The following is a 15,184-nucleotide window of genomic DNA, read 5'->3' on the forward strand; positions in this document are numbered from 1 at the left end:
GTCAGGCCTTGTCCGGTTACCATACGAGACCTTTGAGATCCACCCCCAATTCATATGCCACATTATCTGTGCCTTTCGATTCAAGGCACGATCTATGTGATTGGGAATTAAGATCGTCTGGCAATTGGAGATAGAGTTCACGCTAAAGTCGCATGTTATTGACTACAGTCTACAGTCTACACACTAGTCCACCTTGGGGACTTGGGCTCTGGAATTTCTGCCTTGGAAAATAGGCCTCCTAAAGACATGAGTCATGTTCGAAGGTGAAACTGAGATGAAATGGATACTTGCAAGCTATGATACTGTGCTAGATTAGTACATATCCGTCGCACAGGTCTTTGTGTGTACGAGATCAATCACATGTATCATGGGCTAGTTTTTACTGTGTAGTTACCAAGTGCGTCTGCTTGATACTGTAGTTGAAGGCCGTACTGAGCCCTAAGTTCCATATAACAAGAATGGTATAGTAGAACAGTGATTGACAAGCATATTCTAACATAGGCCTAAACTTAAAGGTGAAACCCTAACTATGACTCCGTGCCTTTGGAATCATTGACAGTAAGTGCCCGCATAATTACTCCGTAGTAGATCGGCATTTGACTGATGCAACCTCCAGTCCCGATAAAAGTCCCCGCCACCCCACCAACTTTGCGTCCCGACATCTTGCACTCCTCACAACCACAATGGCTTCACGAACCTCTCCATTCAATTTGGCCACATGCGCCCGTCCTAACATCCTAGCACTGCAGCCCTACCGATGCGCCAGAGAGTACGCTGCCCTATCTAAAAGTTACCGGTACCGGCGAGCTAATGAGTCAGTGACTACAAAGACGATGGGACGAACGTCCTCCTCGACGCCAACGAGAACGCCTTCGGCCCTGGTCTTGCCCTAAACAGCGATGGCGCCTTGCAAAATTCTCAGACCGGCGATGCCACAGGGGCCTCCAAGCCGGAGATTGACTTCCTCGGCCTGAACCGTTACCCCGATCCGTGAGTGAGATGTTGACTGTCGCGCCCTCAATGGAGACCAATCTAACAATCACTGTGCCCGCCAGTCATCAGATCGAACTTAAGCAGCTCTTCTGCAACCTGCGCAACACCCACCACCACACCCAAAAGACTCTCCTCCCCGAGCACATGTTCTGCGGCGTCGGCTCAGACGAAGCCATCGACGCGCTCCTCCGCTGCTTCTGCGTCCCTGGTAAAGATAAGATCCTCACCTGTCCCCCAACCTACGGCATGTACAGCGTTAGTGCGCAGGTGAACGACATCGATATCGTCAAGGTACCCCTCGACGCCTCAAACGGGTTCCACCTGCAAGCCGATAAAGTCAACGAGGCCCTGGCCGCCGACCCCTCCATCAAACTCGCCTACATCTGCTCACCGGGCAACCCGACCGCAAACCTCATCCGCAAAGAGGACATCCGCAAGGTCCTCGAGCACCCAACCTGGAACGGCGTCGTAGTCGTCGACGAGGCCTATATCGACTTCGCGCCCGAGGGATCCAGTCTAGCCGAGTGGGTCACTGAATGGCCCAACCTAGTCGTCATGCAGACGCTCAGCAAGGCCTTCGGTTTGGCGGGTATCCGTCTGGGCGTTGCCTACGCGAGCCCGGAGATCGCACTTCTACTCAACAGTCTCAAAGCCCCATATAACATCTCCAGCCCGACCAGCGCACTCGCCTCTGCCGCGCTCACAGCGCCCAATATGGCCGTCATGCACAGCTACCGGTCGCAGATCATCGCGCAACGCGACCGTCTGCTCTCCGAGCTCCCCAAGATCCCCGGTGTAGGGAAGTTCCTTGGCGGCAGCGATGCGAATTTCCTATTGGTGCAAATGTTGGACACCGAGGATCGACCGAGTAATGTGATTGCGCTTGCGGCGTACGAGGCGATGGCGGAGAAGCGTGGCGTTGTGGTCCGATTCCGTGGTAAAGAACTCGGGTGCGAGGGCTGTCTCCGTATCACGGTCGGCACGGAGGCAGAAGTCACCAAATTCCTGCAGGAACTGCGGGTTGTGCTGGGCAGTCTGCGTTCTGGGGCTGGGATTCAATCGCTTCGGGACGAGGCGAAGCGGGAGGATGTGGCGGCTGCTGTGGTTGGATAAAAGTTGCGCGATTAATTAATTTGCTTTTTGATTCGTGGGATCATCATCGACAGATAACATTGTCACATTCGAAGTCCCCAGCTTTGGGGGCTAAATATGAGATAGAGGGAACGATACTAAGGGGATACCATATAACAACAGCATACAGCATACGGAGTACAGCATACATCCTGACTACTATGTACTATCACATGTTCTCCGTTGCACTTTCCAAGAGGGGATAGTAGAAGTCACTAGCTTATCAGCTTAATATTGCTACCGTGGTAACTATCCCAGATCCCAGGCTGTCTTCCCTGGTTAACATGTGCTCAACGTAACACAAAACTTACTCCGTATCTCGGGGCTTCCAACTCAATCTGGTAACACTCCACGTGTAGATGTATGCCCCTGGAGGTATAACTATCGTTATATCCTGGGAGTATACTGCGTACACAGTACTACAAGTACTGCGTACAGATTCATAGACCCGAGTCCTTCCTTGGCCAAGACCATCCCCCTCTAACTGGCGCCAACCCCCACAGAATCCTATTGGCACAGACAATCATCTCAAAGCTATTGTGGACTCTTAGTCTTGACCGTTCATTGTACGAAAAGTCTAAATTTCCCTCAACCCGCGCTCAGCGACTAAGACTCACCGCAATCTACCATCATGTCGATCCAGTCACCAAAATGAAGTCGTCGCTTAAATTAATTCGATGTGATATGATGCATGCTATAAGGGCAAATGACGAGTCTCTCTCGAGATTAGCGAGTCGAGTGTCACTGGTTTATACGAATAGACCGGGGCTTATCTGGTCATCCTTGAAATTGTGGCTATTTACTTCAGTAGCCTCCCATCCCCTCCCCCCGATATTCCTTCCCCTCTTATGGTTTGATCTGAAACCTACGTTATATCATCTTCTCCCTATATCTCCCGACTCTTATACATACATCTACCGGAGATCCCAGATCGTCCTTTACTTTAGTCTCAGCGATCAGCCCCATCGTCGTGACACTAAACAACTCTCCCCACACTTCCGCACGTGTGAGGAGCCATGTAAAGCTTTTCGTTAATCGCTTTCTGCGACTGGACTGCAGTTCTTCTTGATTTATATACCCTCTCTGTGAGGCATCATGGCCTCCGTGGCCATGTCGTTGGTCGCGCGTGGCATCTACCCGGACCCCGACAGCCTGCCAGCCCTGCAAACCAGAGATCAAATCAATCCGATCCTGATGATGAGCTGGTGGGCTACGATCTTCTCGCTGACTATCATCATCATCCGCCTGTGTGGTCGCTATATACGCGTTGAACGCTTCTTCCCCGAAGACAAGGTCATGATGATCAGCGTGTTTCCTCTATTGATCCGCATGGTACTGGTCCATTACGTTCTCATCTTGGGGACCAACAACACCACGACCGTCGGCTTGACAGAAAAGGAGATCCTGAACAAAGAGCTAGGCAGTAAGCTGGTACTTGCTGCGCGGATCTTCTACGCCATCTTGTAAGAACCACACACACCCAATACACTCTTACATCCTCCCATCTAGTTCAAAAGTAAACTGATTCAACCACAGCATCTGGACAGCCAAAGTAACGGTCTGTGAATTCCTCAAACGAGTCACAAGCCTAAGCTGGCGCCGCTCAACAACCATCTTCCTCCGCTTCATCTCCTTCTTCCTCTTCTCAACCCTAGTAGCGGTCGTCATCGCAACCCTAGCCGAATGTCAACCCTTCCACCACTACTGGCAGGTAACCCCAGACCCCGGCGCCGCCTGCCGAGTCGGCTACGTGAACCTAATAACGATGGGCACCTGCGACGTGATAACAGACCTCCTCCTCGTCGCCTTCCCAGTACCCATCATGCTCCTAACGCAAATGTCTCTAAAACGCCGCCTCGCCCTCTCAGCCCTCTTCTGCCTCTCCCTCCTCCTAGTCGGCATAACCTCCTACCGCGTCCCCTCAGTAATAGAACACAAAGGCTCGCAACCCTATCGCTCCCTCCTCGCCTCGCTCGAAATCCTCGCCGCAACAGCCGTCTCCAACGTCCTCGTCATAGGCTCCTTCGTCCGCGACCGCGGCCTCAAAAAACTAAAATACAAACGCACACACGGCTCAGCCTCCGTCTCAGAAAGCATGGATAAATCCTTTGAGCGCAGAAACACTGTAATGCAGAACCAATGGGGCTCGGACTCGGAATTGGCTGACGGTCTATGTATCCGTCTCAACCCGGAAATATACCCACCAACAAATCCCCAAACCAACGATGCAACCCATCTCCAGATATCAGCATCCGTCCCGTCTCCCCCGCAAATGCCTCTCGCAGTCGCCAGAACAGGAACTCTCGATCCATCATGGTCGTTCTCGACCCACTCAGACGACCGCCGCACCTCCGCCGCTGATAGTCTAGACATCAAAGTCTCACCGCGAGAGTATCTCCGCACAAATCAGTCCCCGCGTGACCTACCGCCGCCACCGGAGACGCCGCGCCGCGTGTCGTTTTCGGATGTTGGTGGGCTGTTGACTAGGGACTTGTCGGAGGGCGCAAGGCCGGGTCATGTACGCGCCCAGACGACTCTGTCTTCGCCTGTAGAGGCGGAGACGGCGCAGCAGCGTGATAGAGGGGGTAGGGCTTTTTTGGAGGATATGGGGATTGTTGCGGCAAGGCCTGTGAGGTTGCCGTTGCCGGCTGTTGGGTTGACGCGGACGCATTCGACGCCTTCTTGCCATTCTTCGGATGTGACGCTTGATGCTGAGATTGAGTTGCAGGATGTTGGGGGACTGTTGTCGAGGCATGGGACTGCTCAGCCCTGATGTGATGTGATTATGAAGGCATGATTTGATGACTTTAATCTTCGATTTTGACCTCTTTTTGGGATATTTGGTTGGATGGCGTTTTTCTGTTCCTTTCGGTTTGTTGTCTAATATGCCCTATCCTGTACCTTCACTACTTCCTGTTTCATGTTCTATTCCCCCTCATGCGTTATTAGCGATGGCGTTGGATGTGTCGTCTCCCGGGGAATCTTGGATACTTCCAATGGGCTTGGGCGTGGCTGACACTCCTTCTTTTTGAACCTGACTTGTTAATAGTGTACCTTTACTAATCTGCATTCTCTACATACATATACGACGAGAGACGAGTGTGAAGTGAGCTTTTCAATTTGGTTCAATTACCTACATGGAGGTATACCCATCACATGATGTAGCATAGCCCTGAAAGCGTAGACTACTCCTCCGTACACTGTCCAACGTAAGGGAACTGTTGGCTATAGCCATGATCTACCTCGTCTAATCAGACCTTACTCGAGATGACAGCCATTGATACATGAATTGAATTCGTCTAGACACGACCCTGGAAGAAATGGCCATTATGTAAATCAGAGAAGACCCCCATCGCAACCTCCCAAAGGGAAAACTTTGCGCCCGTACGCCATGCTGTCCATAATACAAGGGGGAGACAGAACTTTTTTTGGTTTTGTAGCTGGATCAGTCAGGAAAAAGCAATAAACTCCCATATGTCCACTCCTGCCTGGTATCTGCTGCTCTTTCTCGACTGCCAACTTCTCCTGCGGTGGAGCTCGGAGATGGGACAGATCGGAGACAGTAAGTGGACTGAATGCGATCCGAGTTTGCAAGGTGGATTGCGACGCAAACCCGGGTGTAATGGGCAAACACCCATACCGGAAAGAAAAAAGCCAATGGAGACGCCTGCTATCAGCCCATGCTGCCGCATCGCACATTGACATTGCATTCCATTCCCTTTTGTCTGCCACCTTTCCAGATTAGATGACCCAGCGGTAACTGGCATAGCGACCCGCAGTCTCAGACTTGCGGATGATCTTAACAACCTGGCCACGGCGCAGACCGAGGTAGCGAGCAACAGAATCGGAAATCTGAATACGCGGCAGCTGCGACTCCTTCAAACGGTAGCGCTCGAGAAGCTTGCCCTTCTCCTCCGGGCTAAGCAGAACGTGCTTGGGGACAAGCTCATGACGGGTGATGTTGACGAGCAGATCCTGTTCTTGGAAGTGCTCACAGATTCGGCCTGGCAGAGTAGACAAAAGACGGACAGCGGAAGGCGAGATAGGTGTTTGCGTGATGAAGATACCCGTGTGGAAGTTGTTCTCGTCGACAAGGTGGTTGAAGGCGCGGATTTGTTTGGTTCCGACACCTGAGGCGTCAGGGCAAAAGTCGACATAGATGGTGCCACAGTCGGGCTGGGGGTTCGGGTTTGCCTTGCTGGGCAATGGTGTGTATTTCATCTTCATGGTCTCGGTGGGGCGGGCTTGGATTTTCATCTTGGTGCGACTGTTGTTGCGGAAGAGTTTGTTAGCGATGTGGACTCGTTTCGAGCTCCTCGACATTGCTCAGAGCAAACCAGACAGTAGAGCCAGGTGATTTGCATACTCAGGATATCCCAGAGGATCGGCATATTTTGCGCGGAACTCGTCAAGTGGCAGTGCCAGCTCGTGGTCGGACACCTCGTAGCCCTGTTGCATCGCGTACGGTTAGCATCGATGACAGACCATTACGCGATAGATCCTGAGGAGTCAGGGACTCGATCTGGAGTGCCTACCCGGTCCGCAAGCAATTCGTAGACTGTTCTGAAAGTGCGCCAGAGCCGAGTCATCTCGCGCTCGGCCTCCATGGAGTATGCCGATTCTCCGTCCATTATGAAATAAGGTATAGGTAAATTCTCTGTGAGAGAGGAGAATCGTGTGGAGGAGATCGCGGAGGAAAAAGCGGGTAGTGAGAGCTCCGATGTAGAGATGAAGGTGAAGTCGAAAAATCGGCGGGAACTTTCTGCCAGCAACGCTTAAGCGGAGAATCAGACCGAACCAATTTAATTAACGTTAGTGATTCTCCAAGTTCCCCTTAGTGTCACGTTGGTCTTTCTCACGTTGGTCTATTTGAATACTTTCAAGACCTCTCAGAAGGTCTTTCTTCTCTTCTTTTAATTCCTCGCCTTCGTCATTCAATTCGTCCCAATGGCTGTCACTGACGCCGAGCCCCGGGTCAAGCCCACCAAGCCTGATGAGGCCGCCTACAAGGCCAGTCTCGCCGAAGCTGAGAAGGCGCACACTGCTGTTCAAGAGAAATTGGTACGGATACACCTTTCTTGTATAGTTACTGGACATTCATCTCATCTAGGATGTCTGGGTTGCGACGATGATCCCGACCCACTCTGATTGTCCATTATATTTACTTGTCCTCGAGCCCATGACTGACATGCGCAACAGAACCAAATCAAGGAAAAATTGGACAACGCAAAGCCCAACAACCAGGACTCCCCCATCGTCAAGAGGCAGCAGGAACTCCGGGCCGAACTCTCGTCAATCCGCCAAAAGCAATCCGGTTTCAAGTCCAGCCGGTCCTCGGTTCAAGAGAAGATCAACGCCCTGGATGCGAATCTCAAGTCTCGCATTACCGAGCTGAACAACTCTCGCAGCCGCCTGTCATTCAAGAACGTCGAGGAGATCGACAAGGAGATTGCCCGCCTCGAGAAGCAAGTCGACTCCGGCACCCTCCGCCTGGTTGATGAGCGCAAGGCTTTGACCGAGGTTTCCAACCTGCGCAAACAGCGCAAGAGCTTTGCTGGCCTTGAGGAGTCCGAGAAGGGCATCAAAGATATCAAGGCCCAGATCGCTGAGCTGCGGAAGAGCCTTGACAATCCCGAAGCCAAGGCCTTGAGCGACAAGTACGCCGAAATCCAGAAGGAGCTCGATGCCATCAAGGCCGAGCAGGACAGCGTTTTCAAGAACCTGAACGCCCTTCGCGACGAGCGCACAAAGCTGCACAACGACCGGCAGGAGAAGTTCGCTGCCATCCGCAGCATCAAGGATGCCTACTACAAGGCCCGCCGTGCTTACAAGGAGTACGAGGACGAGGCATGGCGTGTGCGCCGTGAGCGCCAGAAGGCTGAGCAAGAGGCTTATGCCCGTGAGAAGCGCAAGAAGGTCGCCGACAAGAAGCTGGAGGAGGCTTCGCAGCTTGCCTACGCCGATGAGATCCTGACCGCCCAGGGTCTGATCCGTCACTTCGATCCCGCTTATGACTTCTCTGCTCTTGGTTTGGATGAGAAGAAGGAGGAAGGCAGCAAGTTCCGTGCCGGAGTTGGCCGCACCGTTGAATCTGCTGAGATTAAGGGAATGAAGGTCGTGCGGAAGGACGACGAGGAGGACTACTTCGTCGGTACCGCTGGCAAGAAGGGCAAGAAGGGCGGTAAGAAGGGCGGTGCTGTCGCTGCGGACAGCACCAAGTTCAACATGAACGTTGGTATTATTGAGGACTTCGCCAAGGTCAAGATCGACCCTCCTATGAACCAGTCGGATGTCCCCGCTGCTGTGGAGAAGCTGGCCGCCAAAATCACTGAATGGAAGAAGGACCAGGCCAGCAAGACCGCAGAGGTATGTTCTATTCATTAACCCCAACTTTGATCATGTGCTCATCACCCCGCAGAACATCAAGAAGGCCCAAGAGGAAATCAGCCGCCTCGAAGAGGAAGAAGTAAAGGCTTCTCAGACCAACGGCCGGGCCACCGACGCCGCCAAGAAGCCCGCCAAAGAAAATATCGCTCCTTCAGCAGAGGCCGAGCAGGCCCAGGAGCAAGATGCCGTCGCCGACGTCGCCGAGGAGCTGAAGGCGGCCGCGATCGAGGAGACCGCATAGTCGCATCGCCCACACATGCCAATACGTCCGCATATGAAGTCTAGCGTTTGTCTAGCATTCTTTAGGGTAACCTTTTTTTTTTGCTTATATTATTTATTTGAGCACTTGCATATGCATTGTATCTAGGTTCATGAATGGACTACTCGAGTGATCGAAGTCATATAACTATTCCTCAAAGCACGGAGTACTGTGTACGTAGTCAATCACGATGCCTGGAGATCAACACCTCGGGAGGCCGCGTAAAATCTTGGAACCTTGTGAATGGTTGACTAAGCCCGCAACTGCGCCACTTCACGACTACGAATGCTTCATCTTCTCCCCTCTCGGATCACCGGCGCAATCTTCTTCTCTCGTTACAATTCAGCAGTACACCGAGTTCGAAATATCTGCTCAACTCTTCAATAGACACCACATCCACAGAGACAGCCGTGCAATCTCCCACTCTCAGCCCTACGGATAACACCACCCGCCGAACTCCACCTCCAAAACCCGCCATGTCTTATAACAAGCCCGTAAGCTACAACCACCTCAATCGCAAAACTCACACAAATACTAATCTACCCTAGACAAGCCCACCCCCCTCATACCCCCCGCCCGTCCACGACGCCGGCCCCTATTACTCAAATTCACCAGCACCACAAGGCGGCCCAAGCCCCGGAGCCGCACAGGATTACTACGGCGGCGGCGGCCCGCCGCAGCAGGGAGGATACTATCCCCAGCAAGGGTATGGCCCACCGCAGCAGCAGGGCTATTACCCGCAAGGCCAGCCGATGTATTACCCGCCACAACAACAGGGCTATCCTGCCCAGCAGGGATACTATGCCAATGATCGCGGGAACTCGGGCGGCGCGGCTGGTGGGCTTTGTGCGGGTATCATGGCTGCGCTGGCTTGTTGCTGCTGCTTGGATATTCTGTTTTAAAGATGTCTTGGTTTTGGAATGTGTGATGCGACTGTGACTTGGCACTTTGCTTTTGACGGCTTGCATGCGCGATGCTCTTGAGAATTTCGAATAGAGGCGGGCGCTTGCCTGGGATGTGAATTGGTCTTGGGAATTGGTGCTTTGGGGGTGATGACTTTCTTTTTTTCTTGTTGAGTATATATCCTTGACTCTTGTCAGTTCTGCCGGCGCAATACGGGGAGTTTGGGTTGGGCTTCATATTGTACTACACTCTTTTCTTACGTTGTCACTCCTACTCCTAATTGAAATGATATCAGTTGTCAAGAGGTGCGAACTTGAAACTATTGTCTGCAGAAGAGAATATCAATCAAACATTTTATATGCGCTCAATACAAATCCATCAAAATCATCAATCCATAGAAACTCATAAAAACATCAAGGGTATCGCAGCATCCAAACATCCCGAATCACCGCTGAGAACTATAATCACTCCCACCCCCATAAGCCAACGGATCAATACTCCTAACCCCACCACTTCTCCTCGACCTAGACCTCCTCGACGGCCTCGGCGAAAGATCAGAGGGTATAGTCGACTCATCCTCCTCAACCTCAATAACATCCCCCTCCCCCGTCGTCGAAGTAACGAGGGACTCCTCAACAATAACACGATCCCTTCTCGACGAAGGCTGTCTCCGATAACTATCCCGGAACGTCTCCCTCTCCTCGAGAACATCAATATGATCACGGCGTCGCCGTCCAGATCGTCCGCTGATACCTTCCTCCTCATCCATCATCGACGTCGATAGAGACGAGGCTGTGCCTGTTGCGACTGTGCCTGACCCGCCGCGCTTGATGCCGCCGGGGTTCAGGGCGAGGAAAAGGATGTACATCAACAGGCAGAAGCCGGCCACGCTGCCTAGCACGATGCCGATTACGGTGCCGGCTGGTGGGGATGTGTTGAGGCGGCCGTAGGTTGAGGGGATGGAGATTGTTGTGTAGCGTTTTTGGTGGGTGGTGTCGGTGTGGAGGAGATGGGTGTTGAGATTTGGGGAGGGGAGGTCCATTGCTTCGAGGTGGTTTGACATTTTTTTTTTTTTCTTCTTTCGCCTTCCTTCTTTCTCCTCTGGCTTAGTTGTTGGTAGAGGGGTCTGAATGTCGAGTGGAATTGCGATTCGAGCGAGAGTGACTCGGACTCGGAGTCAGCTTGCGGGGTGGAATGCGCTTGTGTAATTTGATGACATGCGCGCGGCTAACCAGAGGCGATGGGATAGGGATACTCTGTATGGAGTAGACTGTCCGTAGTACAGAGTAGACATAAGAGTAGACTAGAAATGATGTTTGGATTAAGAATTAGAGCGACGCTCAGAGGAGGCTGGGGGTGGCTGGGGACTGTGGAGAAGTGGAGTAAACAATCTACTTTGATACTTCTATCTCTCTCTCATACTTGTACGGAGTAGACTTCAACTACCTGCTAACCACCTCTAATAAGCCCCTGTGCGCTTCTTATACTTGGGCTGCTCCACCGACTTAACCTCCCCAAGCGCAGTCAACACCGGAGTAGTATAAGCCAACTCCAGATCCTCCAACTTCGCACCCTCCTCCAACGCCCACAAGCTCAAAGCCAAGTAATTAGTCCCCCGATAATTGAGAATCCCCTCAGGGACCGGGAAGCTCGTCTGGGGCCCAACATTGTTCACATACTTACCGTACTGATAGCCATTAACATAAAGCTGAGCCCGATAAGCCGCCGGCGGCGCGGTACTGTTCCCAAAATTGAAGAACAACGGCACATCCCAGCCCTTCTCGATATCCAAGTCAAAGCTGGCAGTGTAGAACTTGATACCAGGCGCCGACAGACCGTCAAACGGACTCTCAGACTTCCAGTCCTGCGTAGGCGCCTGCGGCTGGTGGAAGCCCTGACGCTCGGCGTAGAGGCCGCCCTCGTTGAGCGGACCGCGCACTTTGTCCTGGTAGTCCTCGCCGCCGAGGTTTCCGGTCAGTTTCCAAGTGACGGCGGTTGCGTCGCGGCCGGAGAGGGTGTAGTCCAGGATACCGCGGGGGTTCTTGGCGCCTTCTTGGCCGACGGTCCAGTTTTCGTCGAGGCCCATGTTGTCCACCACTACGGTCAGGATGTAGGTTTTGTCCTTTTCCAGGTCTGGGAGGGTGTAAATTGCAGTGTGGTCGGCGCTTGTGGAGACCCCGTCCCAGGATCCGATATGTTGCTCGTTTAGCCAGACGGAGCTGCCGAAGGCGCTGCCGCCTTGGGTTTGCAGGGAGATGGTCTTCTCGTCGCCGGTTGCGGTGAAGCGGCCTCGGTATAGGAGGGTTCCGGTGTGGAAGCCGTAGTCGGAGGAGAGGAGGGAGTTTGGGGTCTTGAGTTCGAAGGCGCTGTTCTTTGTGAAGGGTTGGTCGGCGGATACCCATGCGGAATCATCGTATGAGCTTTGGATCTCCGGGAGGGTGTCGATGGACTTCCACTTCAGGTCCTTCAGAGTCGGGAGCTGGACTTTCGGTGCGGTGTAAGAGACGCTGCTGGACCAGATTCCGTTCTTGTCGACCTTGACGGGCGCCTTCTTGCCGTTGATGACCAGGTTCTTGGCCTTGGGAGGGGCGCCAATCACCTCGATCGGGGTAGTGGCGTTGAAGTCAGCTGTGAGATGAAGGTCGCTGCCCTCCAGAGAAGCTGTGCGGACAAGGTAGCCGGCCTTGACGATGAGGGATGACTCCGCGGCTTTGTACGAGCTGTACCCAGGGTTTGTGCCCTTAGTTGCGACCTGGGGGGTCCAGTAGTTGTACGCAGAGTTGCGGTCTGTAATCTGGTCAGTCGTGTAATGGGTAGAACTTGTTTGAGATTCACCCACCCAATAGAATAATTTTCAGGTCGTCAACTTGCACGATACGGCGAGTGGTTGAGACATCCCAGCCGATGACAATCGCCTTTCCAATCTGCTTCGTAGTAATGCTTGACGATGTTCCTTCAATGACAGAAGCCTTCGACTTGGAAGAGACAGCCAATTCGTGGTGCTCCCCTGGGCCGCCATACAAGACGAGAGTCTTCGAGTTATCAGACTTCGTCCAGGTGAACACCTCAGCGGATGAGTAAAGGATGTTAGTACCCGCAACATCATAGTCCACGACGTGAATCTTTGAATCACGGCCACTGAGAGTCAGGCTCCCGCCAAGCTGGGGGATTGTCACTTCACCGGCACTAGTAGGAACCTTGAGCTTATAGTCGACAGACGCCTGGCTCGAGTAGTCGGAGTGTCGGACGACGAAGAAGGAAGAAGCAGTATCTTTGTTTCCGAGCAGAGGAGTCACAGCCAAGTCGGACGAGGTTGTGTACTTGGAAGTGGTCAAGTTGCCTGGCGTTGTGAGAAGATAGGCTGGGGATACTCTGGCAAAGTTCCCAATCAGCTTCAGCTCGCTGTACTTCTCGCGGGTGACATTGCGTGATTCGGTGATTACGGAGCCGTAGTCGTAGGATGTATAACCACCGGGGTGGCCCAGGTTGCCCCAGTTGGTACCACCGAAGATCTACATATGTCAGATTCCAATTACTGAGCTTCGGCTGAAGAGTCAGAACCTACCATGTAGAGATTGAGGAATGCAGCCCGGAAGCTGAGGTTGTTCTTGTAGAATACTCTCTCGAACTCATGGTTCAGGAGGGCAGCACACTTCGGGAAGCCCACACCTCCCCAGGGGTCAAAGGCACCGCCTTGGAACTAGATTTCAGTCAGTATGTGACGGGTCCCGATTCAGTAGAGAGTATCTTACCTCAACTAGAGAGAACGGGGTGGATGGACTCTGCGCCATATGGAGAGACCAGAAATTAGTGGGCAGGCCATTCTCTGGCCAAGTCGACGGATTCGCACAGTCAAAGCCAAGAGGATAGTTATCATGACCGTAGATATCCACGGCGCCCTCACCAGTTCCAGGAGCATTGTGTCCACCAGGAGAGGCATCGTTGCTAATGAAAGGCACCACGATTCCAGCATTGCGGGCCTGGTCCTCGACATATTGCATATACGCTCCGTCTGGGAAGTTGTCGACTCCACAGCATGCGCCACTGTATTCGTTCTCAGGCTGGTAAAGAATGATAGGTCCTCCGTTCGTGATCTGGCCCTTGGCGACGGTTGCGGCAACGTTGGCGACATAGCTAGTCGACATGTTAGTATGTCTGATGACGATGTTTCCATCGCACCTTAAAGGGTGATAACATACTTATCTGTCGCCTTGAGGAATGCTTCATCACTCGTTCGCAGGGTTCCGTTCACGCGCTGGATCCATCCCGGGAAACCACCACCCGATACTTCGGCATTGATGTATGGACCAGGGCGGGCGAGTAGATAGATCCCAGCCTCTTGGGCGGCATCGAAGAACGGCTCTAGGTCAAAGATGCCTTCGGCGGTGTATTCGCCCGGCTTTCCTTCCAGCAGAGCCCAATCGATATAGAAAGAGACGCAGTTGAATCCTAGGGCCTTGACTTTCTGGAAGATATCAATCCACAAAGATGGGACAGGCAGACTGCAGACTTTGAATCAGCATCTGTATTTCCAAGAAACAAAGCGTATCAGAGGCCCTTCGACATACCGATACGGGTGCACCTCGCCACTAAAGAGCATAATTCTCTCCCCATTGACAAAAAGAGACTTATCATCCCAAGTAATCTAGACACAAGCCCGTTAGCACAACCCCAACACTAGAATCAACCCCCAACATACAATTTTCTGAAGCAATTCCCGCTTAACAGGATCCGGATGCTCAGTAATGGTTAAACCATTCAATGAATGGCTAATGGCTGCACCAGCAGCCTGGGCCGCCAGACAGGCAATGGCCCATGTAGACGAGAGCTTCATGGCTCAAGGATTCAGGGTGTGAGGAGCAAGGAGAGCGAAGCACAACCTCAAAGAAGTCTCCATTTACAATGCAGGGGTTGCAGCTGCCATTCATATAGCGAGACTCGGGATATCGTCGACCGACACGGATCAATACCCGGGATCTTTCCAATGTCAATATGCTGTATGCAATTGGCATATACTACTGTAGCAATGACTCGTGCGCTTCCAATCTTCCAGACCTTTCGTCATTTCCCCACATCGGTAAATTGAGGGGTGGTCCGGGCCCTGGGATGCAGGAGACTTGTGCATCGGATACATGCCAGAGGTGATAACGGTGTGTCACCGTGTGTGTGTTTGCGGCCATTGTGGTTCTGCGTTGTGGTTGAAAAGTTGATTTGTATGTTCGAAGCAAAAAGAGAAAGACTTTGGCTCTGATTGTTATGTTAGCATTCATCGAGACACATCTAACGAATTCCGAGGTAGAGCAATCTTGGACTGTCCATGTCATCATGGCCGCAAGCCTCCACTGCCCCTCACAGGGTGACCAGGCCGGAGATCCCAGCTCCACTGGTTTGAAGTTGCGGGGACAAGCGCATTTTTCCACATATCGCATAGGAGCAGGAGATTTGTTCGATTTTGATGGCGTGTTGGTGTCGATCATTTCCCTTGGTCTGACCTACTGTGTATACACAGTA

The 15,184-nt window shown here is 52.5% G+C and overlaps 7 protein-coding genes across 7 annotated transcripts; 4 read left to right on the plus strand and 3 right to left on the minus strand.

Moving 5' to 3' along the window:
* Positions 1-683: 683 nt before the first annotated feature.
* On the plus strand, positions 684-2,106 carry N7515_007226 (histidinol-phosphate transaminase; the record flags this gene model as incomplete). The annotated part of the gene is made up of 3 exons (XM_056667970.1): positions 684-769; positions 820-990; positions 1,056-2,106. The coding sequence occupies 3 exons, from the start codon at positions 684-686 to the stop codon at positions 2,104-2,106; spliced, it is 1,308 nt and encodes a 435-aa protein (XP_056521566.1).
* Positions 2,107-3,219: 1,113 nt separating this feature from the next.
* Positions 3,220-4,897, plus strand: N7515_007227 (putative integral membrane protein Pth11-like; the record flags this gene model as incomplete). The annotated part of the gene is made up of 2 exons (XM_056667971.1): positions 3,220-3,587; positions 3,661-4,897. The coding sequence occupies 2 exons, from the start codon at positions 3,220-3,222 to the stop codon at positions 4,895-4,897; spliced, it is 1,605 nt and encodes a 534-aa protein (XP_056521567.1).
* A 968-nt stretch (positions 4,898-5,865) lies between these two features.
* N7515_007228 (DNA-directed RNA polymerase core subunit RPB5) lies at positions 5,866-6,755 on the minus strand (the record flags this gene model as incomplete). Its single annotated transcript, XM_056667972.1, has 3 exons — positions 5,866-6,439; positions 6,491-6,573; positions 6,660-6,755. 3 exons carry the CDS (start codon positions 6,753-6,755, stop codon positions 5,866-5,868), a joined length of 753 nt encoding a protein of 250 aa, XP_056521568.1.
* A 316-nt stretch (positions 6,756-7,071) lies between these two features.
* bfr1 (putative nuclear segregation protein (Bfr1)) lies at positions 7,072-8,752 on the plus strand (the record flags this gene model as incomplete). Its single annotated transcript, XM_056667973.1, has 3 exons — positions 7,072-7,185; positions 7,324-8,490; positions 8,543-8,752. 3 exons carry the CDS (start codon positions 7,072-7,074, stop codon positions 8,750-8,752), a joined length of 1,491 nt encoding a protein of 496 aa, XP_056521569.1.
* A 494-nt stretch (positions 8,753-9,246) lies between these two features.
* Positions 9,247-9,672, plus strand: N7515_007230 (uncharacterized protein; the record flags this gene model as incomplete). The annotated part of the gene is made up of 2 exons (XM_056667974.1): positions 9,247-9,264; positions 9,319-9,672. 2 exons carry the CDS (start codon positions 9,247-9,249, stop codon positions 9,670-9,672), a joined length of 372 nt encoding a protein of 123 aa, XP_056521570.1.
* A 446-nt stretch (positions 9,673-10,118) lies between these two features.
* On the minus strand, positions 10,119-10,736 carry N7515_007231 (uncharacterized protein; the record flags this gene model as incomplete). The annotated part of the gene is made up of 1 exon (XM_056667975.1): positions 10,119-10,736. One exon carries the CDS (start codon positions 10,734-10,736, stop codon positions 10,119-10,121), a length of 618 nt encoding a protein of 205 aa, XP_056521571.1.
* Positions 10,737-11,132: 396 nt separating this feature from the next.
* Positions 11,133-14,507, minus strand: N7515_007232 (glycoside hydrolase family 35 protein; the record flags this gene model as incomplete). The annotated part of the gene is made up of 7 exons (XM_056667976.1): positions 11,133-12,460; positions 12,513-13,185; positions 13,239-13,373; positions 13,426-13,807; positions 13,873-14,175; positions 14,242-14,318; positions 14,373-14,507. The coding sequence occupies 7 exons, from the start codon at positions 14,505-14,507 to the stop codon at positions 11,133-11,135; spliced, it is 3,033 nt and encodes a 1,010-aa protein (XP_056521572.1).
* Between the last annotated feature and the right edge of the window lie 677 nt (positions 14,508-15,184).

Source organism: Penicillium bovifimosum (assembly GCF_028826915.1).
Source record: "Penicillium bovifimosum strain IBT 22155 chromosome Unknown utg000005l_segment0_segment0, whole genome shotgun sequence".
NCBI classification, from domain to species: domain Eukaryota; kingdom Fungi; phylum Ascomycota; class Eurotiomycetes; order Eurotiales; family Aspergillaceae; genus Penicillium; species Penicillium bovifimosum.